Genomic DNA, 27,523 nt, shown 5'->3' with positions numbered 1-27,523 from the left:
TACTTAATTCGTTCCAGAGGTCCGTACTTAACCTGAAACTGTTCTTAACCTGAAGCACCACTTTAGCTAATGGGGCCTCCCGCTGCTGCCACGCTGCCGGAGCCCAATTTCTGTTCTCTCGATTTCTGCCATGCACATGAAATTAACTCTTACATCAAAATATTATGTTACGTATTGTATTGAGCTGCTATGCGGCAGTGGGGTCAGCAGCACTTTGACACGACTGATGTTTCTCCTAAGTACGTGCCTAAACAATACTTATAAGTTTAAGTGTGGTGGTATTGTATACTGAAGTATAAGCGTATTGTAAATAAATGAGCACATAAAAAAGTTTGTTTCTTTTTCCTCCTTTCTAATCAAAGTTAATTTGGGGGCTAAACTAGATTTGGGGGCTCTGGCCAGATCTTTGCACCCTGGCGGCGCATATGCTAAAGACTTGGCTGCTCATGTAAGGTAGGGCGACAGCCTTCTTTGTGTCCAGTGGCGTACCATGGGTTGATGGTGCCCAGGTGTGTGTAGGCAGGCCGAGGTGCGTAGGAGCATGAGGGGGGCATGCCAGGGTGAGGCACGGAGGCTAGGGTGGTTCATAAAAAACTTTTTTTAAAAAAATGCCTGCTTCAAAGGTCTTTCCTTACTACACTAGGGATTATATAGCTATATGTGAAATTTCATGCATGTCAGTTAATATCTTGACCCTGCTCCCCTGAATTGAAATTTCAGCCTTCATGACATAGGAAAACGGCCAAGTAAACAGCTGTTTTCATGGAGGAGGGTCAAGATATTAACTGATATGCATGAAATTTCGGATATAGCTATATACCGCATTTTTCGCTCCATAAGACGCACCTGACCATTAGATGCACCTAGTTTTTAGAAGGGGAATGCAAGAAAAAAAATATTTTAAAAGGGAGCGCTGAGCAGAGCCTGTATCCCATCCCACTGACGGGCTGCCCTTCTCCCTCCTCAGGGGGAAAAGCCCCCAAGAGCCGCACACACGCTCCTAAAAAAGCCAGCAGCTCCTAAAAAAACCCCACCTCCTAAAAAAGCCAGCAGAAGCCGGCACACCCTTTAAAGAGCGCGCGGCTCCTGTGGGCTTTTCTACGAGGAGGGAGAAGGGACTGACGCGGCTCTTGGGGGCTTTTCTCCCTGCCTCCCGCTTGCACACACATTTCTTACTTTTCAGGAGGGAAAGAGTGTGTCTTATGGAGCAAAAAAATACGGTAATCCCTAGTGTAGTAAGATAAGACCTTTGGAGCAGGCATTTAAAAAAATAAAATTAATGAACCGCCCTAATGGAGGCTGAACAGAGCCTGCTGTACCATCCCAGCCCTCACCGCCAACGCCACTGGAGCGACCGAGCCGCAATGGTCTGACTGGAGAACATGACTGCTCCTCTTTCCCCGCCTGCCTCTCCACCTCCCCATCCAGGTGGAGCCTCTCACCTCTTTTCAGTGGGCGGCAGCAGCAGCAGGGCCCACACTCCCTTCCTCTCAGCCAGCCCAGGGGTCTCAGGAGGTACGCGGGCGTTCCTTCGCTGGTCACAAGAAGAAAGAGGCGCCGCTACCACCCCCGGGCGCACCTTGCCTTGTCCCCCAATGGCTCAGGTCTTGATGAAGGAGCCTGTTGTGGACGCACCTGGCTGCCCCACCTCACGTCCCCCCAGAAATCTGTGCCCGGAGCCATGGCCTCCCACCCACCCCACACTACCCCCCTTTTTTGTGTCATTCGCTAAGATGTCGAATTCCCTCCCCACAGCGATGTGCCTGGCATTATGCAGTTTCTATCAAATGTGGAAGACGCACCTCTCTACTTGGGCTTTTGACCCTTGAGGTGTGTTATTTCTCGGACCCCACCTAAGTTTGGAGCCCACACTTTAGGGTGGAGGGTGGGCAATGAATTAACCGAGGCAAAACCTCAATACTGGCGTGTCAACGGTGCTGAGACAGCTGATGGACAACCGTAGAGATTCCCTTGGGATCATGGCTCAACTATAAATGTTTATAATCAAATTCTACACGGGGTTTTGCCCCTCCCCCAACGCCCGCCTGGTGTTTCTCCTTGGCATTCGCTCCATCTTGTTGATCTGCCTTTGGGCCACGTAGATGGGCAGTTGCTTCCTGATTTCCAGAAAAGTCTGGTGCGTGGTTTCTGGGATCATCTTTAAGATGAAAAAGAAGGTGGCAGCACATATCGGACAGCAGATGAGGAAGCTGAAGAATCCGATGTATTTCTGGAAAGGAACAGGAGCAGCAACACACACAGAGAGAGAAACAGGGCTCAGCAACATGAGTCAAAAAACTGAGTTTTAAATGTATTATAAACATGCAACACCAGATGGCGCTGTAGAGCAGGAAACTTTTCTATGTGATTTTACATAGAGGTTTTTTTTTCTTTTGTTATAAAGATTTAATTTTTATGACTTATCTATAGTGGGGGTTTTCCCCCCTGTGTGTAGATCCACCCACAGAAAGGCATAAGCTTATTAATTTAGCACATTATATTTCCCCAGTGCTTTTTTCCTTCAAGGAACTCAAGGCCGGGTTATCTCATAGAATCATAGAATTGAAGGTTTGGAAGGGACCCCCTGGCAAGGGTATTCTGGTCCCACCCCCTGCTACAATGCAGAATTTACAGCCAGAGAATCCTCTGACATAGTTGGTTCCACTGTCGACAGTTCTGCCTGATGTTTACCTGGGATATTCTTTCTTGCCATTTGAATACATTAGTTTGGGCCCTGGCCTCTGGAGCAATGGGGGGGGGGGGGGAGAGCTTGCTCTGTATTCTATGTGGCAGCCCTTCAGATATTTGAAGATAGCTACCAGATGACACTTGAGTCCAACTCTACAATTCTCTATCAGTGCTCTGTCTTCTCTTATCCAGGCTAAACATACCCAACTCCTTCAACTGTTCCTCATAAGGCTTGGTTTCCATCTCTCTCTCTAGTAACACCCCAGAAGGGAAGTTTTGGGACCAGGTGAGGGTAGGCGTGGAATGTGCTTTCTCCATCCTACCTAAGGTGGGAAAGGTCTATGGCCATAGGCATAGCCAGGATTTAGGGGGCAGGGAGAACACCTACCTGTCATCATCCTCTGTCTGGCTCTGTCTAGCAGATTTAGAATGAAATGTCTCAGCAGCAGTTGTTTTAAATTCCTTTCTTTTGACCCCAAGTGCTCGGGGAAAAAAATCTGCCAATATCTTTCTACAATTTATACTTTTACTTAAGTATTTTTATTTAATTACTTGATTTTGAGGGGAGGGGAGGAGAGCTCCCCCCCCCGGCTATGCCCATGGCTGGGGCAAATTCAATCCCTGGCAAGTCCAGGGGAAACTGGGAGCGGCCCCTTCTCTGAAACCTTGGAGAGCCACTGCCAGTCCGTGTAGACACTACTGGCTTGATATAAGGCAGCTTCTTATGTTTGTATTCAACCCTTTACCTAGAATTAGGAGGACTAGAATCTTATGTTTTGTTTTGTTTTTTTACAGGAAATACCATAGCTCAGTGTCAGAGCATCTGCCTTGCATGTAGAAGGTGCTCAGTTCAACCCCCGACGACTCCAAGTAGGACTGAGAAAGACTCCCTGTCTGAAACCCTAGAGAGCCTCTGGTAGTCAGTGTAGACAGTGCTTAGCTAGATGGACTAGTGAGGGACAAGGCAGCTTCCTAGGTCCTCAACATCCTTCTGCATGCCAAGCAGATGCTCTACTGCTGAGCTACAGCCCTTCGCTGTAGAAGGTTCAGAACACCCACGGACCACCAGAATCACTCACCTGGATATTGAGGAAGGTCACAATGCTGAAGAAGTTTAGGAACCAATGCACAAAACCCCCGACCACATAGGCTGAGGACCGCGAGGACTGAAGGAAAATCTCTGCTATTATCAGGTTGGGAAGAGCACCTGTGTAGAGAAAAGAGTTCACTGCTCGTTGGGAGGAGATTTTTTTATTTTTATTTTTTAAAAAGAGAACTATTTTTAAAGTGGTTTAATCTTGCCTCTGTTTAGTAACTGCTTAACTGTTTATATATTTTATTTTCTCGTTGTTGTCGTTATTTATTGGCTTTATATACTGCCCTTCATGACAAGACCTCAGGGCGTTCACAGGATAAAATACAAGGTGAAAACGCAAGGAAAGAGTTAAAACAAAAACAACAAAATCACACACACACACACACATCTCATGCATTGAGGTATTTTGTTGGGGCCATTTGTTGTTATATATATTTTTAACCACAAAGAAGATTTTTAAAAAGTTTTAAAGTTGGGCCATAAAGGTAAAGGGACCCCTGACCATTAGGTCCAGTCGTGACCGACTCTGGGGTTGCAGCGCTCATCTCGCTTTATTGGCCGAGGGAGCCGATGTTTATCCACAGACAGTTTTTCTGGGTCATGTGGCCAACATGACTAAGCCGCTTCTGGTGAACCAGAGCAGCGCACGGAAACACCATTTACCTTCCCGTCGGAGCGGTATCTATTTATCTACTTGCACTTTGAGGTGCTTTCGAACTGCTAGGTTGGCAGGAGCAGGGACTGAGCAACGGGAGCTCACCCCATTGCGGGGATTTGAACCGCCAACCTTCTGATTGGCAAGTCCTAGGCTCTGTGGTTTAACGCACAGCGCCACCCGCGTCCCTTGTAAAGTTGGGCCATACTTTGGTGCTTATTTTCTACACCACTTTGTGAAGTCTCCCCCCTTGAAAAGCAGATTAGAAACCTTTCAAACAGTCTTTAATACTATAAAACCATTGGCCTCAAAATGGCATTCCATTTTTTAAATGGTTTTTTCATGTAAAGTGCTACAAACTACTTTTATTCGGAGATTTTCTGAACATACCATTAACAAACATCAACAGAAAACAGGATCGTGGGACTTCTGCGGTTCACTACGAAGCCCAGTAGATCAGTGTTCTTCAGTCTTAGAAACCCACCTACTATTATTTTCATTATTCTTTTGTACCCTGCTCTTTCCACAGAACCTGGGACTCAAGGGATCTTACAAAACTGTAATCTCATATTTAATCCCATTACGTTAAACCATGGGTAGGCAAACTAAGGCTCGGGGGCTGGATCCGGCCCAATCGCCTTCTAAATCTGGCCCGCGGACGGTCCGGGAATCAGCATGTTTTTACATGAGTAGAATGTGTGCTTTTATTTAAAATGCATCTCTGGGTTATTTGTGGGGCATAGGAATTAGTGCATACATATTTTTCAAAATATAGTCCGGCCCCCCACTAGGTCTGAGGGAGAGTGGATCGGCCCCCTGCTGAAAAAGTTTGCTGACTTCTGCATTAAACTGTAACGGGATTAAAACAATGAAAAAACAAACAAGCCCCAAATCTGTTAAAATGCAGATAATAAAAACACTATAAACACTACGACCCTTTCCTTAAAAACAACAAAACAGTCAGTTCCCAAAGGCCTGCCAGAATAAAACAGTCTTCACCTGCCAGTGGAAGGACAAGGAGAGAGTCGGCCTAACCTCACTGGAAAGGGAAGAGTTGCTGGGATCATTAGGGCTGCGCTGTTTTGTCAGAGTTTTTGCTGGCACTGTGTTTTTTCTATTGCTGATCTACACCTGACTCTGGCTCCTGACACCCTGTAGTGGAAGGGGCTGAGGATCAATAAAGGCCTGACCACCCTCGATCCTTGGGAACCTTTTGCTCTTCACATCCTGCGCCTCCTCCAAGGAACTCTGCGTATCACCTGAGCACTTACTAGGTCCGACGGCATGTCCCATGAGGAAAATATTGATGAGGAGCGCATTGACGTAAGACATCCACAAGGCATCTCCCTGTTGGAGAGAGTTGTGAGAGCGTGTCAAGCTTGCTAGGTTTGGGCAAAGCGCTTTGGATGTAATCGCTGATGTTATTGGTCAATCAGACGCTGTTTACTCATGAGAGATCGCTTCCCATTGGGAAGAATCCAGAGGACAGCGGCACTGAGTTGTGCCCAAAATGAGTTGCGCCCACCACATGTGCATGATGTCACACGCACGACACCCCTCCCAACCTGGCCAGGTTGACTTGGCCTGCGAACATGCTTCACCCTGCCACATCCCTGGCGATTCTCAAAAGGACGCGGTACAGCCAAGCATCTTCGTCCTGGTGCGTCCTCTTGAGGATTGCCGCAGGGTTTGGGGGAGGCCTGGCCCCCTTCTTGAAAATGTGCCAGTGCCAGAGGAGCATCTCTGATGGGATAGCAAGGGAAAGATCTGGTCCTTTTTTAAGCACCTTGTGCTGCACAGAAGGGTTGTTAGAATCTTCGGTCCTGTATACCTGATGGTCCTGTATACCTGAAGGAGCGTCTCCACCCCATTGTTCAGCCCGGACACTGAGATCCAGCGCTGAGGGCCTTCTGGCAGTTCCCTCATTGCGAAAAGTGAGGTTACAGGGAACCAGACAGAGGGCCTTCTTGGTAGTGGCGCCCACCCTATGGAACACCCTCCCTTCAGAGGTGAAGGAAAGAAGCAGCTATCCTATCTTTAAAAGACATCTGAAGGCAGCCCTGTTCAGGGAAGTTTTTAATATTTAATGCTGTACTGTTTTTAACACTTGATTGGGAGCCGCCCAGAGTGGCTGGGGAAACTCAGCCAGATGGGTGGGGTATAAATAAATTATTATTATTATTATTATTATTATTATTATTATTATTATTATTATTATTATTATTATTATCCAAACCAAATATGACATTTTGATAAAGGTATGGTCCCCACGTATCAACTGTGTAAATAGGAGCGATGTTAATGCGAGGCCTCGATCACTCACACTCATTTATAGAGAGCTGCTACCTATTCCCAAGGCCATATCAGCCTTGCTCCACACACCCTCCTTCAGTGTGTTTTTGCCCAGCTGGAAATGTGCTCTTTGAACTTTGATCATGCCTCTTGCATGCCTGGACGGAGGCGAGAGAGGAGTTGGGGAAGGTGTGTGCAGAAACCAGCCTATTCTGCAAAGGCAAATGATGTGAGTTCATTGCTCAGCCTACTTTTGCTTCTAGCCCCACCCACCACTGGCATGCAGTTTTTGGTCTGCAAAAGGTCCCAGACTTAGCTCAACAGTTTAGGTGACATGTAGAATGCCAGCACATGTTTTAATTTTTTTAATAAAGGTTTCAAGATACGGTTGTACCTTGGAAGTCGAAAACCAAATTGCAGCTTCTGATTTGCTGCAGGAATCTCCTGCAGTCAATCAGAAGCCGTGGAAGCCCCATCAGACGTTCAGGTTCCAAAAGAATGTTCGCAAACCGGAACACTCACTTCCAGGTTTGTGGCATTCAGGAGCCAAAACGTTCAAGTTCCAGGATTCAAGGTACGACTGTAGTGGTTATAAACTGTTGAAATAATTTCATTGTTTTATTCCTATTGTGAAACTCTGAGGGCTTTTTTAATTTAATGAACAAGTGGTATATAAATTTTGTGAAAGAAATATGCAGTTGACAGCTTCATCTGTCTGGGGGCAGGTGGATTGCAGAGGTGGGGAAACCCAACATGCAATATGCACCAGGTGCCTCCTCTCTGGTGTGCACAGCAATGTGAAAACACAACTTGAAACGCAGCAGAAGAGAAGCGACGTTGCTGCATTTCAAAGTATTAATGCGTACACAGCGAAAGAGCCATCAAAAGGAGTGATGCTCTTTCAGTTGCTAGTGTGCACATAGCCAAGGAGCAATCGACGGAGTAACGCTTGGCTTTCGAGGACATCGGTGCTTGAAGAGTTCGGAAAAAACCAACCAACCTGAAGTTCAAGGTTCATGGTTAATACGATGCAGAGGATGGTGCACATGCCAAAACCAAGGAGCAGCAGGAACTTTCGCCCCATTGAGTCAATGTAAAGTATCTAGAGAATGTAACAGCAAGGGAAAGAAAGCATGTGAAAAAGGAAGGACGCAGCACTCAGTCTCAGCTTAACCAACCTTGCAGGGTTCTTAGTAAGTTTAAAATGGGGGTGAGAGAGAGGGCTCAGAAACAAACGGGTGGGTCTTTTACCACCTCACCTTGATAGAGAACAGGGAGCCAAGTGGGGCTGTGTGTAGTGAGAGTATGTATGAACTTTGGCTGGTGCTGGAAGCTGGACATACAGAAGAACATACTGCTCTATACTAGCCTTGGTGATCTCCCCGGGAACCTCACGAGGAGGCAAGATCTCTTGGAGTGTCAATGCTGTGAGCCCCTCCCTCCAAGGCTCAGGCCAGGTAGGCCAGGAAAGGCTGAAAGCCTGGAGAGCTGCTGCCAGTCAGTGTGGACAATACAGAGTTAGATGCACAAAGTACCGGTATCTGACTTGGTATAAGGTGCCTTCCTGTGCAGTGGTACCTCGGGTTAAGTACTTAATTCGTTCCTGAAGCACCACTTTAGCTAATGGAGCCTCCTGCTGCTGCTGTGCCACCGGAGCACAATTTCTGTTCTCATCCTGAAGCAAAGTAATAATAATAATAATAATAATAATTTATTATTTATACCCCGCCCATCTGGCTGGGCCTCCCCAGCCACTCTGGGCGGCTTCCATAAAAACCAAAAATACAGTAAAATGTCACACGTTAAAAACTTCCCTGAACAGGGCTGCCTTAAGATGTCTCCTGAATGTTCATCGCTTTGACATCTGCTGGAAGGGCGTTCCACAGGGCGGGCGCCACTACCGAGAAGGCCCTCTGCCTGGTTCCCTGTAGCTTTGCTTCTCGCAGTGAGGGAACCGCCAGAAGGCCCTCGGCGCTGGACCTCAGCGTCCGGGCAGACTGATGGGGGTGGAGACGCTCCTTCAGGTATACTGGACCGAGGCCGTTTAGGGCTTTAAAGGTCAGCACCAACACTTTGAATTGTGCTCGGAAACGTACTGGGAGCCAATGCAGGTCTTTCAAGACCGGTGTTATATGGTCTCGGCGGCCGCTCCCAGTCACCAGTCTAGCTGCCGCATTCTGGATTAGTTGTAGTTTCCGCGTCACCTTCAAAGGTAGCCCCACGTAGAGCGCATTGCAGTAGTCCAAGCGGGAGATAACCAGAGCATGCACCACTCTGGCGAGACAGTCTGCAGGCAGATAGGGTCTCAGCCTACGTACCAGATGGAGCTGGTAAACAGCTGCCCTGGACACAGATTTGACCTGTGCCTCCATGGACAGCTGTGAGTCCAAAATGACTCCCAGGCTACGCACCTGGTCCTTCAGGGGCACAGTTACCCCATTCAGGACCAGGGAATCCTCCACACCTGCCCGCCTCCTGTCCCCCAAAAACAGTACTTCTGTCTTGTCAGGATTCAACCTCAATCTGTTAGCCGCCATCCATCCTCCAACCGCCTCCAGACACTCACACAGGACCTTCACCGCCTTCACTGGTTCTGATTTAAAAGAGAGGTAGAGCTGGGTGTCATCCGCATACTGATGCTCCACATCCGCACCCAGATGCTCCACACCCAGCCCAAACCTCCTGATGATCTCTCCCAGCGGCTTCATATAGATGTTAAAAAGCATGGGGGAGAGGACAGAACCCTGAGGCACCCCACAAGTGAGAGCCCAGGGGTCTGAACACTCATCCCCCACCACCACTTTCTGAACACGGCCCAGGAGGAAGGAGCGGAACCACTGTATGACAGTGCCCCCAGCTCCCAGCCCCTCAAGACGGTCCAGAAGGATGCTATGGTCGATGGTATCAAACGCCGCTGAGAGATCCAGCAGAACTAGGAAACAGCTCTCACCTTTGTCCCTAGCCCGCCGGAGATCATCAACCAGTGCGACCAAGGCAGTTTCAGTCCCATGATGAGGCCTGAATCCCGACTGGAAGGGATCCAAATGGTCCGCTTCTTCCAGGCGTGCCTGGAGTTGTTCAGCAACCACTCGCTCAATCACCTTGCCCAGGAATGGAAGATTTGAGACTGGGCGATAGTTGGCCATCGTGGCCGCATCTAAAGATGGTTTTTTAAGAAGCGGTTTAATAACCGCCTCTTTCAGCGGGTCTGGGAAGGCTCCCTCACGGAGGGAAGCATTCACCACCCCACGAAGCCCATCGCCCAGTCCTTCCCGGCTAGCTTTTATAAGCCAGGATGGGCAAGGATCCAGGAGACAGGTGGTTGGTTTCACTCGTCCAAGCAGCCTGTCCACATCCTCGGAGGTAACAGATTGAAATTGATCCCACTCAACTTGACTAGACAGAACTCTAGCACTCTCCCGCCCCGGCCCTGCTCCCACGGTGGAGTCTACTTCTTCCCGAATCTGGGCGATTTTATCTGCAAAAAACTTTGCAAAATCATTGCAGGAGAACATGTGGCCCGTACTGGGCCCGAGTTCTTAACCTGAAGCACTATTTCTGGGTTAGCGGAGTCTGTAACCTGAAGCGTATGTACACTGTATTCCTAAGTGCTGGCACAAAACTGCTGCTAAAGTTTGCAGCGCAGGAACATCCTTTGGAGCAGACTGAGCTTTGAGACTTTAAGGGGCAGAAAAAAAGGCGAAAGTAAGGCAGGCTTACCCCGACAAAGACTGAAATGATGATGGCAACGCTTGATGCTAAACGGATGTATGGGATATTATTTAGGTCAGTTCCTGTAGACAGGTAGATTCTCTCTGTATAAAAGTATACCTGAAATGAGACCAAAACAACTGAGACTTTTAGCTTACTGGGCGATGGTCCTGTGGCTGACTCAGGGTTTGAGGCACTGTCTACAAAATGAAGCCTAAGATCCTTTCTCTCCAACTCCAAACTAGGGATGGGAAAATTTGTTTCTTTTCCAGCCTTAAATCCAGCTCTTCACATTTCTTCTGCACAGACAAGAACTGTTTGCAGTTGCCAACAAACATAGGCAGGCAATCCTCTGAATCTCTGGCTATATGGGAATCAAAGGTCACTGCAGTCGTGCCCGCAAGGGGTGGGTGTACCTACCAGTACCCCTTGTGGTGCCTGTGAACGCTCTTGGTAAATATCTTCTCAGAAATCTACAATCTGCTTGAGATTGTTTGCTCTTTGTGCTCATAAAAACACCCCTGTTCCCACAGTGGCCACCCAGATGCCTACAGGAAACCCACAAGCCAAGCACAAGCATCAAAGAGCTTCTGTCTCAGAGAGAGTTGCTGATGTAGGTGCCTTCCTCCCCACCTCCGTTGGTGGGGCAGCTGTTGTAACAGCATCCGCACACCATCTGGGGGTGATGCCCCCTTTTCTGCTCTTTTGGATGTGGCAGCCATTTTGTTTCATGTCTCCTCCCTGCCCAGCAGCCATTTTGTGACTGGTGCCCACGGCACTCCCCTCAACATTCCAAACATGGCCACTGGGCCCCAGTGGCGTAGCGTGGGGGGTGCAGGGGGGGCCGGCTGCACCGGGCGCAACATCTGGGGGTTAGGGTTAGGGGGCGCAAATCCACGGGTTAGGGGGCGCAAATCCACGGGTTAGGGGGCGCAAATTACTTGCCTTGCCCCGGGTGCTGACAACCCACACTACGCCACTGCTGGGCCCCCAAAAGGCTGACGGAGCTTGGATGCAATACAAGCTCCGCCCATACTGCTTGTGACCCTAAATGTGGTGCTGCCTGTGCCACGAATTTGCCCAATCCTCCTTTAAAGCCGCCCGAGCTGGTGGCCATCGCGGCCTCCTGTGTGGGGCCATAGTTCCATAGTTTAACTATGAAGAAGTCCTTCCTTTCCTCCGTCCTGAATCTTCCAACACTCAGCTTCCTTGGAAGTGCCCTGGAATGCCAACTCTCAACACCCGCAGCCATTGGCCGTCCTTGCTGGGGTTGATGGGAGCTGTAGTCCAGCCACACCTGGATGACCCAAGGTCCCACTTCCCCTCCCTTGTTCTAACCGCTTGTGGATATTGCCTTCCTTACTGCGTTGACTCCAGAGAGCTGTTGGCCACACATCAAGATAATGACTGAGATGACTTGCCACCGCAGGCTTGGGAAGCACAGCAGCATAAGTGAGTTCATGCTCTTCTCCGTCTTCTCAGCCATCTTCTCCTGCTGCAGTTCTTCTATCTCCTCCTGCACGTCCTCATTGTGCCTCAGCTTCTGCAAGGCTGGAAAGAAGCAGCAAGGGAAAAGCCTTTGAAAAGCAGGGGACGGAGGCTGGTGGGGAGAGTTTCTTGCAGTACCAAACACAAGAGGTGTAGTGGAGGGAGGAAAAGACCAGTTCCAATTTTTGCAGTGGGTTTCCGGTCTCCAGCATCCCAGAGACACCCAGCCAGCTTTTTGGCCATTGAGAAGATGTTCCGCCTCACCCGTTGTGATGCTTGGAGCCAATCTAAGTGAAGACAGGTGAGTCGGCCACTGAGGACTGGCTCCTAGGGTCACTCTGGAGAAAGACACCAAGGAGGAGCTGTTCTGCATGCGCCAAAGCTCAGTGTTTGGGAGCACTGCAAACATAAGCTGCTTCCGTTTCAAGAGAATGGTGTTCTAGTTCTGTTACCTGTCAATCAATCAATCAATCAATCAATCAATTGATGGGTGTTCTGCTACATTCAATGGAGCTTCACATAAAACACTGTAGGAATGTTAAAGATAGTAGGAAAGGATATATTGAGTAAGTATTATCCTTCCTTCACTCAGGCTAGTGAAGTGGTTTGGAGAGCAAATTCCCCTCAATATAGCTGAAAGCTAGTTTGCAGATTCTTTTGAATCTCTTAGTTAAGTTTATTCCCGCTTAAAAGAATAAAGACACAAGAGTCTTTCTGAGTAAAGTAACAAAAAGTTTACTCACATTTCAGTTCACAATTTGATCCCAGAAAGGCGGTTACCCAACAAACTGTGAGTTCATCTCATATGAAGACTGAACTCATGTGCTGCTGGCTGAGAGCTTACTTTTGAGTGATAGCTGATCCATGGCCATTTGATGTACCTTTGGGGATTATTAATTTGCTGGTGAAGATCCATCATTGAAACAGTTCATTATCCTCAAAGAACTGTTGTCTGCTGCACCCTATTGTGACATTTGGCGCACCCATCACCTCACGTTTGTAGTGTTGTGCCCGTAGCACCACCATGCTCCAACTCACTTCCAACTATATTTTGGATAGGATATTGACTGTGGAAAGGCATTCTGTCTCTATTTCAGTGATCCTTGACAGTGACTTACCAATCCTACCATTCCTGGTTATGGAAAATTTATCCGATTCTTATTAGTTTGTGACTCCATGCACATATTATATGTCTTCTGTTTATAGTGTTATTAAAAATATTGTCAGTATATTATTAGCCAACATGTTGCTTCTTGTTGTTCAGAGCTGGCTGAGTGACAGTAGAGAGCAAAAATTACCATATTTTTCCGTGTATAAGACTAGGTTTCTTCCCTAAAAAATAATGTCCAAAATTTGGGGGCGTCTTATACACGGATAGATCTTTCCCATATTCTTAAATCAGAGTCCCCCAAAATAGGGGGCGTCTTATACATGGGGGCGTCTTCTAGACGGAAAAATACGGTGCATTAATAAGAGAACAAAATGGCTGCAGGAGAGCAGCAAGCAAGAGAGCAAGTGAAGCAAGTAATTAAGACTGAGAAAAGAGCTGCATGACTCGGCTCTTTGATGGAGTCAGCCAGAGCCACGCCCATCTCCCAGGTCACATGGAGGGGGAGGATGCTCCAGACCAGGGGAACAGGAAGTTACCCTGGATGTCTCCTGCCTGTGCCCACTCTAGGGAAACAAGGAATGTTGCATTTGACTGCACCAATGGATTACATCCCACAAACACAACTGAGGTCGCCTCGAAAGAAGAAACTGGAGCCCTCCACAAGAGGGGAGCCACCACTGAAAAGGCTCGCCGGGAAGGGTTAGGTGAGATCCCTGCCTGAAACCCCAGAGAGCTGCTGCCAGTCCGTGTAAGCAATACTGAGCTAGATGGACCAATGGTATGATTCAGTATAATGATTTCAGCTGTTCTCTCTCTGAGAACCAAGAATGACAGATTTGGGGTGTTGCCTCAGAGGCCATCCAGACTCACCCCACCAAACATACAACACCATGTTTCATCCAGAAAAAGCACTAGGCGCTATCAGTTGTATTCTCAGATTGTCTCCTCAGGTAAACACTAATAAGACTTTGAATGTTATTATCCCTCACCCTCCAATATGTAAGTGGTTCATGTAGGTGGTTACCTAGCATGGCCTTTTCTTCATCATTTTTCTGAATCAGTAGATACCTGGGGCTTTCGGGGAAGGAAGGAACGACAATGGTCTGAAATAATGCCAGTATTCCAGGGACACTTGTCAGTATTGGCCAATCTGCGCAAGAAGGAGCAATTAATTTTATTTATTACATTTACACCCCACCTTTCCTCGAAGGAGTTCAAGGTGGCGAACGTGGTTCTCTTCCTCCCCATCTTATCCTCACAACAACCCTGTGAGGGAGGTTAGGCTGAGAGACTGGGAATGGCCCAATGTCTGAGCCAGGATTTGAACCCTGGCCTCCCAGGTCCTAGCCCGGCACTCGAACTACCATGCCACCCTGGCTCTTGAAAAGTATCAGCTCAGATGGCACAACAGAATTGCCCAACGCTAAGGGAGGGAATCAATGGCCTTCCTGGGTCAGTGGGCACCTTTGGGGAAGTGCCGTCGGTGCTAGCCATTGGCTGCCATGAGGGAAAGTGTGGCATGACACAAAATGGCTGCCATGGGGGTATAATACAAAATGGCTGCCGTGGGGATGTGGGGAAATGGCTGCTGTGGAAGCATGGCGTTATGGTGGCCACGTTTAAAAGGGGAAAAAAGCAAAGCAAAGAGACATAACCATGGGTGTGCCCCACATCAACAGGCAGGGGGAGGCACCTATATCAGCCATCGCTATGCTTGCTCACAGAGAGAAGGTCTCTGTACAGTGGTACCTTGGTTCTCAAACGCCTTGGTACTCAAAACAACTTAGAACCCAAACACTGCAAACCCGGAAGTAAGTGTTCCAGTTTGCGAACTTTTTTCGGAAGCCGAATGTCCTCTGTTTTAAGTGTTACACTGGTTTGAGTGCCACACTTCCGTTTTGAGTGGTACGCTGAGGTCTGTTTGTTTTTGCTATTTATTTTGCGTTTTTGTGGCTCTTTTTTTGTTTTTGTGACTGTGTGGAACCCAGTTCAGCTACTGATTGATTGTGTGCCTGCAGTACATTGTTTATTGCTTTCATTTTATGGATCAATGGTCTCGTTAGTAAAATTCATGTTGAATTGCTGTTTTAGGAGTTGTCTTTAAAAGTCTGGAACGGATCAATTCGTTTTGCATTACTTTCTATGGGAAAGCACGCCTTGGTTTTGGAATGCTTTGGTTTTGGAACGCACTTCCAGAATAGATTAAGTTTGAGAACCAAGCTACCACTGTACTTCTCCTCTGTTCAGAACTGATGGGTCGCTGGCTGTCCGATCCTGGGATCCAAGTGGGCACATGTAAGACTTTTTGTGGGCACCATAGGTGGCACTGGTGGGGGTTCACTGGTGCTTGTGAGCACTACATGGAACTGGAGGGGTCGTGGAACTGTCTCCCTCAGAAGGTGCCGAGCTGTTCTTCATTGGGAGTTGAGTCATCTGTTGGGGACTCTTTCCAGCATTGCAGCATGTTGGACTAAATGACCCCTGGCAATACATTCCATCTCTACAATTCTACCATGACCTTTGGGCTAAGAGGTGCTCCTCTCTGATTTACCTTCTTCGTTCCCCAGCATTTCAGGAAAAGAGAGTATCTGAGCCAGGAGGACACCTACAGCTAGAAAGAAATGCGGCAGCATGCCAATGGCTCCCCTCATGTTCGGTGGGGAGATCTCTATGAGGTACAATGGGACCACGATGTAGAAGATGCCTGGTTAGGGGATAAATCAAGGCATTATTCACAGTAGGCATGTGACAGCCATAGAAGCATACAAACATCTCCCACTTACCCAACTAGTCATTGTGTTCTGCAAGAGAGGGCATCCTGCAGATGCCATCCTACCAGGAGGTCCATTCCACATGATGGCCAGAATCAGGCCTTTAGTTTGGCGGCACGTAGCCTCTGGAACTCCCTCCCACTGCGTATCAGGCAGGCGCCTTCTCTATTGCCTTTTTGGCACCTGCTATTTCAGCAGCTGGTATCTGTCTTGGATCCAAATCTGGCCGATGTGTGTGCTGTTGCTCTTTCTAAACGGTCTTTTAAAAAATATTTATAATTGCTATCATTATTGTCAGCTACATCCCTGCTGGTGGGCCAGGTTTGGCCCATGGGCTGGAGGCTCCCCAAAGCAGTATATGGAGGTGGTGGTGGTGGGGAGGTTCTTCTTTTGATATGTCTTTGAATTGCAAGCACTGGTTCCTTCCCAACTCAGATTTCAGAACAGGGAATTTTCTCTTAACCCCACACCCTCACTAAATCCAGGAAGTAGCCCAACTCACCTATGGTTATTCCAACGATGAAGCGTGAAAGCATCGTAAACAGGAAGGCTTGCACCACAGTGGCGCAAACCATAAACATAGAGGACACCATGGAGCAGAAGCAATTGATCAGCAAGGCCCCTTTCCTGGAAAGAGTGGGGAAAGGAAGGGAATGACTGGGCCAATGAACATGTGGAATGATTGGAAGAGTTCCCCGCATCCTTTGGGGGAAGCAAGATCTGCCAGGAGGAGCAGTTTGGGAGGTCATGCGTCTCAGCGGGCTGATTTCTGGCTTTGCCAGCGTTAAATCTCTAATCCCGGCTCAGTCAAAGATACACCTGCGTCACTTGTTCATCCCAGAAGAATCCTCCAAGGACATGGTGGGTGCAGGACCAGAGAGGGAAGGGGAATGACCGTAGTTGGGATCATAAAGCCGTATAACCTGGCAACCCGGCTACTTATTTTCAAGACTTATTTAATTCTGGTCATATGTTTAGCTTAATTTTATACCAAAAGGGATCCCAGGGAGGCTTAGTAAAACCAAAGCAAGGCAGCCAGTCCCTATCTGCAGGCTTACAATCTAAAAAGACCCCTCCCACAACAACAACAAAAGTCACGGAAGGAAAAGGGATATGGAGGGAATAGGAAAATCAAAATAAAAACTTGGGCACTTTCTAAACAGTGGTTCCTGTAATCCAAAGAATCCTGGGAATGGGAGCTTGTTAAGGGTGCCAGGAAGTGTAGCACTGTGAAAGGTACACTGCAGTCTTTGGGTTTCTTTGGGGAAAGCCTTGTGCTTCGAATACATGGTATGTACGCAGCCCTATGAGCATGGAGAAAGTCCACAGAACAAGGGAAACCATTAAGCAGAGGCTGGATACTTCTTTCCTTTTTTTTTTTTTTATAAAATTTTTATTGGTTTTACGAAATTTTTAGAAAACAAACAAACACTTAAGAAAACAAACATACACGTATAATTTCATAACATATTTTCATAAACCTCTTTTCTAAGACTTCCCCATACCCCCCCTTTCTGCATCCCAATGTCCATAATTTTATAGCAACTCCCAATTGTTACTTTCCAACCTTAATCATCTTAGTCATCTCTATATTCTAACCTTATGTCACTGTATCCCTTTGTTCCTAAGAACCAAAACACTCTAACATTCATTAAGTTTATAATAGTCCTTAAGATATCTTTTGAATTTTCTCCATTCTTCTTCCGCTGTCTCTTTTCCTTGATCACGGATTCTGCCTGTCATCTCTGCCAATGTCATATAGTCCATCACTTTCATCTGCCATTCTTCCAGAGTGGGTAGATCTTGTGTCTTCCAATACTTTGCGATGAGTATTCTTGCTGCTGTTGTAGCGTACATGAAAAAAGCTCTGTCCTTCTTTAGCACCAATTGGCCGACAATGCCCAAGAGAAAGGCCTCTGGTTTTTTAGGAAAAGTACATTTAAGTACCTTTTTCATTTCATTATAGATCATTTCCCAGAAAGCCTTAATCTTCGGGCATGTCCACCAAAGGTGGTAGAAGGTACCTTCAGTCTCTTTGCATTTCCAACATTTGTTATCGGGCAAATGATAAATTTTTGCCAGCTTGACTGGGGTCATGTACCACCTGTATACCATTTTCATAATGTTTTCCTTTAAGGCATTACATGCCGTAAATTTGATACCGGTGTTCCATAACCATTCCCAGTCATCTGACATAATGTTATGACCAACATCCTGTGCCCACTTAATCATGGCTGATTTGACTGTTTCCTCCTCTGTATTCCACTTCAGCAACAAGTTATACATTCTAGATAAATTCTTAGTGGTAGGTTCTAACAATTCGGTTTCTAATTTTGATTTTTCCACCTGGAAGCCGACTTTCCTGTCCTGTTTAAAAAATTCCATTATTTGACGGTATTGAAACCAATTTTCCACTTTATGTTTCAATTTCTCCTGGCTTTGTAATTTAAACTTATCTCCATCCTGTTCTAAGATTTCCCAATACTTCGGCCATCCGACCTCCATATTGAGTTTTTTCACAGCATTAGCCTCCACTGGTGACACCCATCTAGGGGTTTTATTTTCCAATAGATCTTTATATCTTATCCAAACATTAAACAATGCTTTTCTAACAATGTGATTTTTGAAGGCACTGTTAACTTTATCATACCAAAGATATGCATGCCAACCAAAAGCGTTATTGAAACCTTCCAGATCCAAGATGTCTGTATTCTCGAGGAGCATCCATTCTTTGAGCCAGCAAAAAGCTGCTGCCTCATAATACAATTTTAGGTCCGGCAGGGCAAAACCCCCTCTTTCTTTAGCATCTGTCAGTATTTTAAATTTAATTCGGGGCTTTTTGCCCTGCCAGACAAATTTCGAAATATCTTTATGCCACCTCTTAAAACATTCCATCTTGTCAATAATCTGCAAGGTCTGAAACAAAAATAGCATTCTAGGCAATACATTCATTTTAATTACTGCAATTCGGCCTAACATTGACAGTTTCAAATTTGACCATATTTCTAAGTCTTTTTTAATTTCTGACCAACATTTCTCATAGTTGTCCTTATACAAATTCTGATTCTTGGATGTTAGATAAACCCCTAGATATTTGACCTTTTTGACCACAGTCAAACCTGTTTCCTCTTGAAATTTCTCCTTTTCCATATCTGTTAGGTTTTTCCCTAAAACTTTGGTTTTTAGCTTGTTCAACTTAAATCCAGCTACCTGGCCAAACTGTTGTATTATTTCTAATACCTTTTTCGTACTAGTGTTTGGCTCTTGCAAAGTCAATACTAAGTCATCTGCGAACGCTCTTAACTTGTAATGTTTAGCTCCGACCTGCACACCTTTAACCTGCTGGTCATTTCTTATCATATTCAGCAAGACCTCCAGAACTGTAATAAAGAGTAATGGGGAAATCGGGCACCCCTGTCGTGTTCCTTTTTCTATCTTAAGCTCCTCAGTCACCACATTATTTACAATCAGTTTGGCCTTTTGTTCAGAGTATATTGCAGCCATACCATTCTCAAAACCCTGACCTACCCCCATCCTATGCAGATTCTTCTTCATAAAACTCCAAGAAATATTGTCAAAGGCTTTCTCCGCGTCCACAAATATCAATACTGCTTTAGTGTTTATATTCACCTCTAGCTTTTCCAGAATGTCTATAACATTCCTTACATTGTCCGCCAGGTGTCTTTTAGGGAGAAAGCCTGCTTGGTCCTTATGAATCATCTCCATCAAAACTCTTTTGAGTCTTTTTGCCAAAATGTCTGCAAAAATTTTGTAATCCACGTTGAGCAATGATATTGGGCGGTAGTTCTTGAGTTGGGTCTTTTCAGTCTCTGACTTTGGTATGAGTGAAATGTATGCCTCTTTCCACGATTCAGGTGCCCTTTTTCCTTCAAGGATCTCATTACAAACTTCTCTTAATGGTTGAATCAACCATTCCTTCAGCGATTTGTAGTATCTAGAAGTCAATCCATCTGGTCCCGGAGATTTGCCCAGTTGCATATTCTGAATGGCAGCCTCTATCTCTTGTTCTGAGATTCTCTGGTTCAAGTCCATCTTACTTTGCTGAGAGATGTTTTGTAATCCATATCTTCCAAGGAATTTGTCTATATCTTCTTCATTTTGCGGGCCTTGAGTATAGAGTTTTTTGAAATAACTTAAAAAGCAATTTCTAATTTCATTGGGTTTAGATATGTTCTTTCCATCCACCTCTAGACTTGTAACTGTATTTAGTTTCTGCCTTTTCTTCAATTGCCATGCCAAAAGTTTACCACATTTATTTGCTGATTCAAAAGTTTTTTGCTTCATTTGCTTTATCTTCCATTCAATCTCTTGGTTCATCAATTCCATATATTGGGTTTGATATAACTTGATCTCTCTTAAAATGTCCTGAGACTTTGGTTTTGTTCTTAATTTCCTCTCTCCTTCCTTTATCATTTCCAAGATCTTCTCTTTTTTCTCATTTTGTTTTTTCCTCTTTATTGAGTTTTGTTGAATCAAAAATCCTCTCATAACCGCTTTACTTGCATCCCAGATCACTCTTTTCTCGACGTCGGTCCTCAAATTTATTTCAAAGTAGTCTTTTAGGGTCTTTTGGGCCTTCGTGAGAATCTCCTTATCTCGAAAGAGGGTGTCATTCATTCTCCATCTAAATTGACCAGTTATTGTGGGTTTCATCTCCATCTTCACGGCGTTATGGTCGGAGCAAGTTTTTGGGCAGATTTCCACTTTCTTAATCTTTGGAGCCAGTCCACTAGTAACCCAGATTTGGTCAATTCTGGTCCAGGTCATCATTGCTTGGGAGAAAAAGGTTCCCTCTCTCTCCAGAGGGTTCCTTGTTCTCCAAATGTCTATCAAGTCCATATTTTCTGTCATTTCGAAAAAAGTCTTAGGGAGTCTCCCTTCTTTAGTGACTGTTAGTCTTTGTGCCTTGTCCATATTAGTGGAGACCACGCCATTCATGTCTCCCATAATTATCATATTGTAATCCAAATAGTCCGTCAAGGTTTCATGAAGTCTCTTAAAGAAGTCAGATTTGCCTTCATTTGGTGCATAAATTCCAACAACTAAGAATTTTTCTCCATGTACTTGTATCTCCACAGCCAGATATCTCCCTTGTTCATCTTTGAATATCATTTTTGGAGCCCATTTCTCCTTCACATATATTACAACTCCTCTCTTCTTAACTTTATCTGATGAAATAAATTCTTGTCCTAGCCTTTTATTTGAAAGTAATCTCCTATGGGCTCTGGTTATGTGAGTTTCTTGTAAGCATATCAAGTCCAATTGTTCTTTATTCAATATATGAAATACTTGTCTTCTCTTCAAAGGCCCATTGAGCCCATTACAATTCCAACTAAGGAATTGCAGAGCCATCTTGTTATTTTCTTAAGACTCCTCCAACAGCTCCAAGTTGTTGCTCTTCTTCTGATGGTAATGATTTTTGTCCAGGCAAGAGATTCAAGATGTCCAATGCTCTCCTCTGTTCTGCAAGTACGTCCACAGTCCCCTTCTGTAAATCCTCCTGGTATCTTGCCAAAAATTTGTCTTTGTCTTGAATTGTCTTTATTTTCACTTTCTTTGCCTTGTAGTCAAATGACAGTCCTTGTGGGAACTCCCACCTAAAGCGAATAGTGTTCTTCTTTAGCAAGAGAACCAAGTCCTTGTAAAAGTTTCTTAAGTCCAAAATGTATTTTGGGATGTCTTTAAAGATCTGTACAGCTGAATTTCCAATTTGCAGGGCCTTTTCGAAGTGTAATCCTAATATTTTGTCTCTTTCCTCCTTGGATCTGAGTGTAATCAAACAGTCTCTCGGTGTCTTTCTATCTTGCTTTTTACCCAATCTGAAGGCAGTCGTGATTTTAAATTCGTCTTCCTCAAGGTCCCAACAATCCACAAACTCCCGTGTCAAGTATTCCACAAGGCTGTCTCTTTCGTTCTCCGGAATCAGTCTTAATTTTAAATTTCTCTCTTTCCTCTGTAACTCCCACAAGGCCAATGTTGCATCATGCTCATAGACCTTCTTGGCAAGGGGCTCTAGCTTCTCCTGTGTCTCTCCGGCAGTGGCTTTGGCCTCCTCGGCAATTTGGCGCGTGGTGGCGTTCTCCTCTACCAATCTATTTATAGATTCTGTATTCTGATTTAATCTTGCTGATATTTCTGTTAATTTTTGTGTGTTCTCTGAAGTCTGTTTTGTCAAAGACTCCAGGGTTTGGTTTATCTTGAGCAAGGCCTCTGTCACAGCTTCCATAGAGACGGCTGCTCCTTTGTCTTGACCTGTTGTTCCTGCTGATCCGGCTGTTGCGCCTGAAATTGAACCTCTTTTCTTTGCCTGTTGCAGCTGCAGCTGTTGTTGTTGCTGTTGTTGCTTGATCTTGGCTCTTGTGACTATCTCTTCTTGTGGGCCACTCATGTCAAGGTCAATTCCCACGGGATTTGTTCTCCCTTGGAAAATTCCACTGTCTTAAGCCGTGCCGAACTTTACTTTATCCTCTAGAGGGAGCAAATCAAAATGGCCATAGAACAAAATTTCCAAGTATCAAAACAAGGAGACAGTCCAAAAAGTAAGAAAAAGGGAAATTAACACAGTCCAAGCCAATGTTACTAAATACTTATAACTTCAAATTGCCACAGTTGCCCAATTTATACTGTTTCTTCTTGTGATATACAATAGTCAGGCAGTGTAGAAACTTTGTATCAAAGTATCACTTCACAGGGAAAAGTCAGTTCAGTGTACTAAGAAGGCAGACCGTTTCGTACAATCAAACAGATGAGACAGCAGATGTTTTTTTTCCTCCAAATAAGTCATGCAGTTAATGGTCAGATTCGCCTCCCCTCTGCCCTGCTTGCTAGAGGGGAGATCAAAGGTTTAAATGTCCGGTTTAGCTGATCAAAGGACAGATTTAAACGGATGCAGGTTTAAAGTTCCGTTGCTTTCGCTTTCATGCAGTCGGGGGGAGGCAGACTTCCTTTGATTAAATCTCCCCCGTTTTTAGCCCAATTTTTAAAAATAAAAGAGTCCCGGTTATTTTTCAGTTCTTACTCACGGGGAATCAGTCCGAATTTCTTTTCAGGAAGGAATCGGCGCTCTCCGCTTATGGCGACGCGGCTTCACTTCGCAGGCTGGGTAGCGACTCTCAGCACCGCGCTCACTCCCGATGTCGATCCGTAGCCTTTAAAAAGGCTCTTTCACGGTACCGGGGGGCGCAAAGGTGCCCACCGAGTCTCCTTGTTCTCAGGCTTCAGCGCCTGGGATTTTAGGGGTCCCCCGCTTGCCGTAGCGGGTAAGACCCGAACTTGCGAAGCAGTCCTTCTCCGGAGCTCGGAGCTAGGACCGCCATTAAGCGCTGGCACCGACCGGAAGTCTGGATACTTCTTTCCTTTCCTTTGATGCGGTGTCTGATCCACACCAGCCATCTCAATGGCAATATGTCTTTTGCAAGATTCCTTGCATTTCTGATTAAAATCTAAGGGCAGTCATTGGCTGAGTTTTGCTCAGAGATGACCCAGTGAAATCAGGGGGGGCTCGCTCAGGCTGGCTCATTCATTTGAATGGGTCTGCTTTGTCGAATGCCACCCAAACGATAGCATTACTTCGGCTGGCTGAATATCTTTTGTTAAAATGTGGGATGCCTTTTTACAGGGTGAACCTCCTCAGCCAGAAGTTAAATCAAGCCTCAGCTGGGGAGACAGGGCTCAGCAGAAGCCCCACTCCCCTGCCCACCTGCCCCACGTCCAAAGTTAGGACTGGAAGTTCACTAATCACCAGGTCATCTATATATACCTTCCATATTCATCCACCATGACTCCTGCGATGAGTGCTCCAGTAAGGCCTCCAATAGGGAACAAACTGATGGCAAGGCCTAGCATGAAGTGCAGATAATGCTGCTCTCCTGGATTCTTCGCAGCATGACCCATGTCTTCCATGAGCTAAGAGAGGAAATCATATCATGGGCAAGGTTAGTGTATCCACAACACATCCTAATCAGAAGGAACTGGCACCCCTGCAGGTGCCACATAATACTCATATGTAGAACTTCTCTCTATTAGAGTGGCAGCATTTGCACTTTGGAACTCCCTGCCTCTTGATATCAAGCAGGCGCCTTCACTGTATTCTTTTCGGCGACTGCTAAAAACGTTTTCTTTTGAGAAAGCCTATACAGACACATAGAGCGTTGGTGTCTGTTTGAATCCGGTTTTCGGCTTACCGTTGATTTTAATTTTTTAAAAAGGTTTTAAATAGTTGATTTCAACTTTGCAAAATAAAACCCTAAGCATTTCATTGTTTTCTTCTTTCTGTAAACGGTTCTTCCTCCAGCCTTTTCCACCAACGGCATCTACTAATGGTTGCTCAGAAGGGAATGTGAGCCTTGGCTGAAGAAAGATCTTCCACACCTGTTTTAAAGTCCCACTAGACTCTTTTGAGTTTTGGCTGCAAGAGACCAAGGCTCCATCGTCACCAAATGATTTATTTGTTAAGGATGCTGAGAGTTGTTAGGAGACCCCTATGGCTCTACGCTGAGTAAAACTTGGTGAGAAGCCTATCTTATTTTAACTAATACATATGCATTTATCTGCACTAATATACACATTTTATTTTTTGTACACAGTGGTACCTCAGGTTAAGAACTTAATTCGTTCTGGAGGTCCGTTCTTAACCTGAAACTGTTCTTAACCTGAAGCACCACTTTAGCTAATGGGGCCTCCTCCTGCTGCTGCTGTGCCACCACCGCACGATTTCTGTTCTCATCCTGAAGCAAAGTTCTTAACCCGAGGTACTACTGTATTTATGGGTTAGCAGAGCCTGTAACCTGAAGCGTATGTAACCCGAGGTACCACTGTACACTAGCTGAAGCATTGCACCACAAAATTCTGAGAAGAATTTTGACAGGTGTTCCAGTTGGCAACTTGTTTTGGAATGTGTGTTCTATGTAGATGTGCCCTTAAAACACAAACTATTTCAGATTTCTCTCCACCCCTAGATACAACCTGAAAATATCTCTGATGACTTTAGCTGTGATTCCTGGATTGCAGGGGGCTCAACTAGATGACTGTTGGGGGTCTCTTCCTACTCTACTGTTCCATGACTCGCTGACTCCCAGAAGCTTAGTCAGAAGCCCCTGTTGTAAGAAACCGCCTGTACTGCAGGGTCATCTTACCAGCACTGGGGAATAGACCATCCAGAGGTTGTAACCATATTGGATAGATCCCAAGCTGGTGACCAGCACTGTTCGGAGAAGCGAATTTGTCACCTCCTGCAGGAAATCAAAGCAGCAGATAAGAGCATCTGTCAGGCAAAGCGTTCATCAATGCATAAGGTAAAAGGACCCCTGACCGTTAGGTCCAGTTGTGACCGACTCTGGGGTTGCGGCGCTCATCTCGCTTTATTGGCCGAGGGAGCCGGCGTACAGCTTCCGGGTCATGTGGCCAGCATGACTAAGCCGCTTCTGGCGAACCAGAGCAGCGCATGGAAACACAGTTTACCTTCCCGCCAGAGTGGTACCTATTTATCTACTTGCACTTTGATGTGCTTTCGAACTGCTAGGTTGGCAGGAGCAGGGACCGAGCAACGGGAGCTCACCCCGTCACGGGGATTCGAACCGCCAACCTTCTGATCGGCAAGCCCTAGGCTCTGTGGTTTAACCCACAGCGCCACCCGTGTCCCCATCAATGCATAGGACATAGTTAATGAAAGACAAATGGCTTGGATCTTAAGGCAGTGTGGGCAGAGTTCTGCTCATAGGAGGAGTGTTTATGGTGCAAGGTGATATAACCTGTGGCCCTCCAGGTATTGCTGGACTCCATTTCCCATCAGCCCCAAGCCAGCATGGTCAGTAGTCAGGGCTAGTGGGAGCTGCAGTCCAGCAGTATCTAGAAGGCCCACAGATCCCCCTATTGCTGGACTAAAGGCTTCTGGGAGCTGGCAGCACCATTTATAAAAGAACGTAGCAGGACCTGAGTGCAAAAGCAGAACGCTCCTCAGTATTCTGGTTGTGTGATGTCACTTGTTTGATGTGGGAGGGTTGAATTTTTTAAATGGCCTCTTAGGTCAAATTGGACGGTTAGAGCATGGTGGGGATAATGCCAAGGTTGCAAGTTCAATCCCCATGTGGGACAGCTGCATATTCCTGCATTGCAGGGGGTTGGCCATGTCCAAACTCACCCATTTGCGGACTATGGGCTTTGGTTCTGGCACTGCCTTGCTATCAGTGCTTCTTCCGGTAGTTTCCATAATTGAGTCTCAGCTGTGGGGGGAAGAAGAGGGACATTTTGTCAGGCGGTTATTATCTCTTGCAACTTCTTTAAGAACATAAGAATAGCTAAACCTGGCATAGGCAAACTCCGGCCCTCCAGATGTTTTGAGACTACAGTTCCCATCATCCCTGACCACTGGTCCTGTTAGCTAGGGATGATGGGAATTGTAGTTCCAAAACATCTGGAGGGCCGGAGTTTGCCCATGCCTGACTAAATGGTCCATGGACAGCTCCTCCTGACAGCCTGTTTATTGGGCATCCCTCCTGATTTGTTTTTGCAGAGGTTTGATTATGGCTATGTACACACCACACATTTAAACCCTATGGCTTACGCCAAAGGATAATGGGAACTATAGTTTGCCCCTTATGGACCTACAGTCCCCTTTAAATGTATCACCAGTCTTTGCTGAGAGTTCACTTTGATTTATCGATTTTTTAAATTGCATTTATATACCACCTTTCTCCTATATATATTTGTGTGTGCGCGCGCGTGTATCATTTTGCAGTTTCCATCAAACAAAAAAGATATAGTTTTACATCAAATTTCAAAACCCAATTTCTGCCTCCCTCCTCCCTTTCTGCGATTTCTTATATTTATAGTATCTTTATTGCAACTCCCAGTTTAAGCCTAATTATTAGTTTACCCATATATTCGAAATTAGTTTTATCACGCTGCACGTCTTTACGTTAAACCTGCTAATGAGTGTATCTGTTTGCAATAGTTTATAAAATATTCAATAAACGTTTTCCACTCTAAATCAAAGACACTGTCGTATTGATTTCTTATTCTTCCGGTGAGTTTCGCCATTTCTACATATTCCAATACTGTAGTTTTTTGCTGCCATTCTTCTTTGGTTGGGACGTTGTCTTCTTTCCATCTTTGGACAAATATCATACGAGCAGCTGTGGTCACATATATAAACAAGTTTTTATATTGTTTAGGTATCTCTAATCTCTAAAAGAAAAGCCTCTGGTTTCTTATAAAAAGTTACCTTGAACATTTTTTTCAGCTCATTGTATATCATTTCCCACTACATATGGAAAAAGGTACCTTCTTTTTCTTTGCACTTCCAGCAAATATTCGATTCAGATTTATACATTTTCGCTATCCATTGCCCAGTGTATCATAGAAGATTTCACTTGCTCATCTTTTGTTTGCATATCTTATACGTTTCTGAAATTACCTTAATATTACTAATATCTAGCAGGTCTCTCTCCAACTGGAATGATTGGTTCCCAAAACCTAACTTTTTATCTGTTTTAAACAATTCATTTAGATGATAATATTGCAACCAGTTTATTAACATACTTGACAGTTCTTCAAACTTTTTAAACTTAATTCCACCACCCTCCTCACTTATTATTTTTTAAATAAGTTATCCAGTCTACATCCCACCTTTATCTCCAAGAAGCTCAAAGTGACATATATGTGTCTCCACCTCCCCATGACAGCCCTGGGAG

At 45.5% G+C, this 27,523-nt stretch overlaps 1 protein-coding gene and 1 long non-coding RNA gene across 4 annotated transcripts in view; one reads left to right on the top strand and one right to left on the bottom strand.

Annotated features, from left to right (window-relative positions):
• Window positions 1-1,996: 1,996 nt before the first annotated feature.
• LOC308579541 (solute carrier family 2, facilitated glucose transporter member 5-like) overlaps window positions 1,997-27,523 on the bottom strand; it is a 26,688-nt gene continuing 1,161 nt past the window's right edge. Inside the window, exons 2-13 of the mRNA XM_081214106.1 lie at window positions 25,972-26,053; window positions 24,968-25,063; window positions 23,593-23,738; window positions 16,315-16,439; window positions 15,593-15,745; window positions 14,066-14,191; window positions 11,806-11,993; window positions 10,452-10,562; window positions 7,732-7,833; window positions 5,711-5,786; window positions 3,768-3,895; window positions 1,997-2,230 (exon numbers count right to left, since the gene is read on the bottom strand). Of these exons, the coding sequence (XP_081070232.1) occupies window positions 2,012-2,230; window positions 3,768-3,895; window positions 5,711-5,786; window positions 7,732-7,833; window positions 10,452-10,562; window positions 11,806-11,993; window positions 14,066-14,191; window positions 15,593-15,745; window positions 16,315-16,439; window positions 23,593-23,738; window positions 24,968-25,063; window positions 25,972-26,040 (1,539 nt within the window). The 5' untranslated portion in view covers window positions 26,041-26,053 and the 3' untranslated portion in view covers window positions 1,997-2,011. The remainder of the gene's footprint in view (window positions 2,231-3,767; window positions 3,896-5,710; window positions 5,787-7,731; window positions 7,834-10,451; window positions 10,563-11,805; window positions 11,994-14,065; window positions 14,192-15,592; window positions 15,746-16,314; window positions 16,440-23,592; window positions 23,739-24,967; window positions 25,064-25,971; window positions 26,054-27,523) is intronic.
• LOC308579542 overlaps window positions 13,595-27,523 on the top strand; it is a 20,669-nt gene continuing 6,740 nt past the window's right edge. The window contains exons 1-2 of one of the 3 annotated variants that reach the window (XR_014004530.1): window positions 13,595-13,789; window positions 24,791-25,126. This is a non-coding gene — a long non-coding RNA (uncharacterized lncRNA). Of the gene's footprint in view, window positions 13,790-13,893; window positions 13,992-24,250; window positions 24,341-24,790; window positions 25,127-27,523 lie in introns of those variants that run through there. The other 2 variants (XR_014004531.1, XR_014004532.1) reach the window with 2 other exon arrangements.

Source organism: Podarcis bocagei (assembly GCF_964188305.1).
Source record: "Podarcis bocagei genome assembly, contig: HAP1_SCAFFOLD_167, whole genome shotgun sequence".
NCBI lineage: Eukaryota > Metazoa > Chordata > Lepidosauria > Squamata > Lacertidae > Podarcis > Podarcis bocagei.
This window is presented reverse-complemented; position numbering and strand designations above follow the sequence as displayed.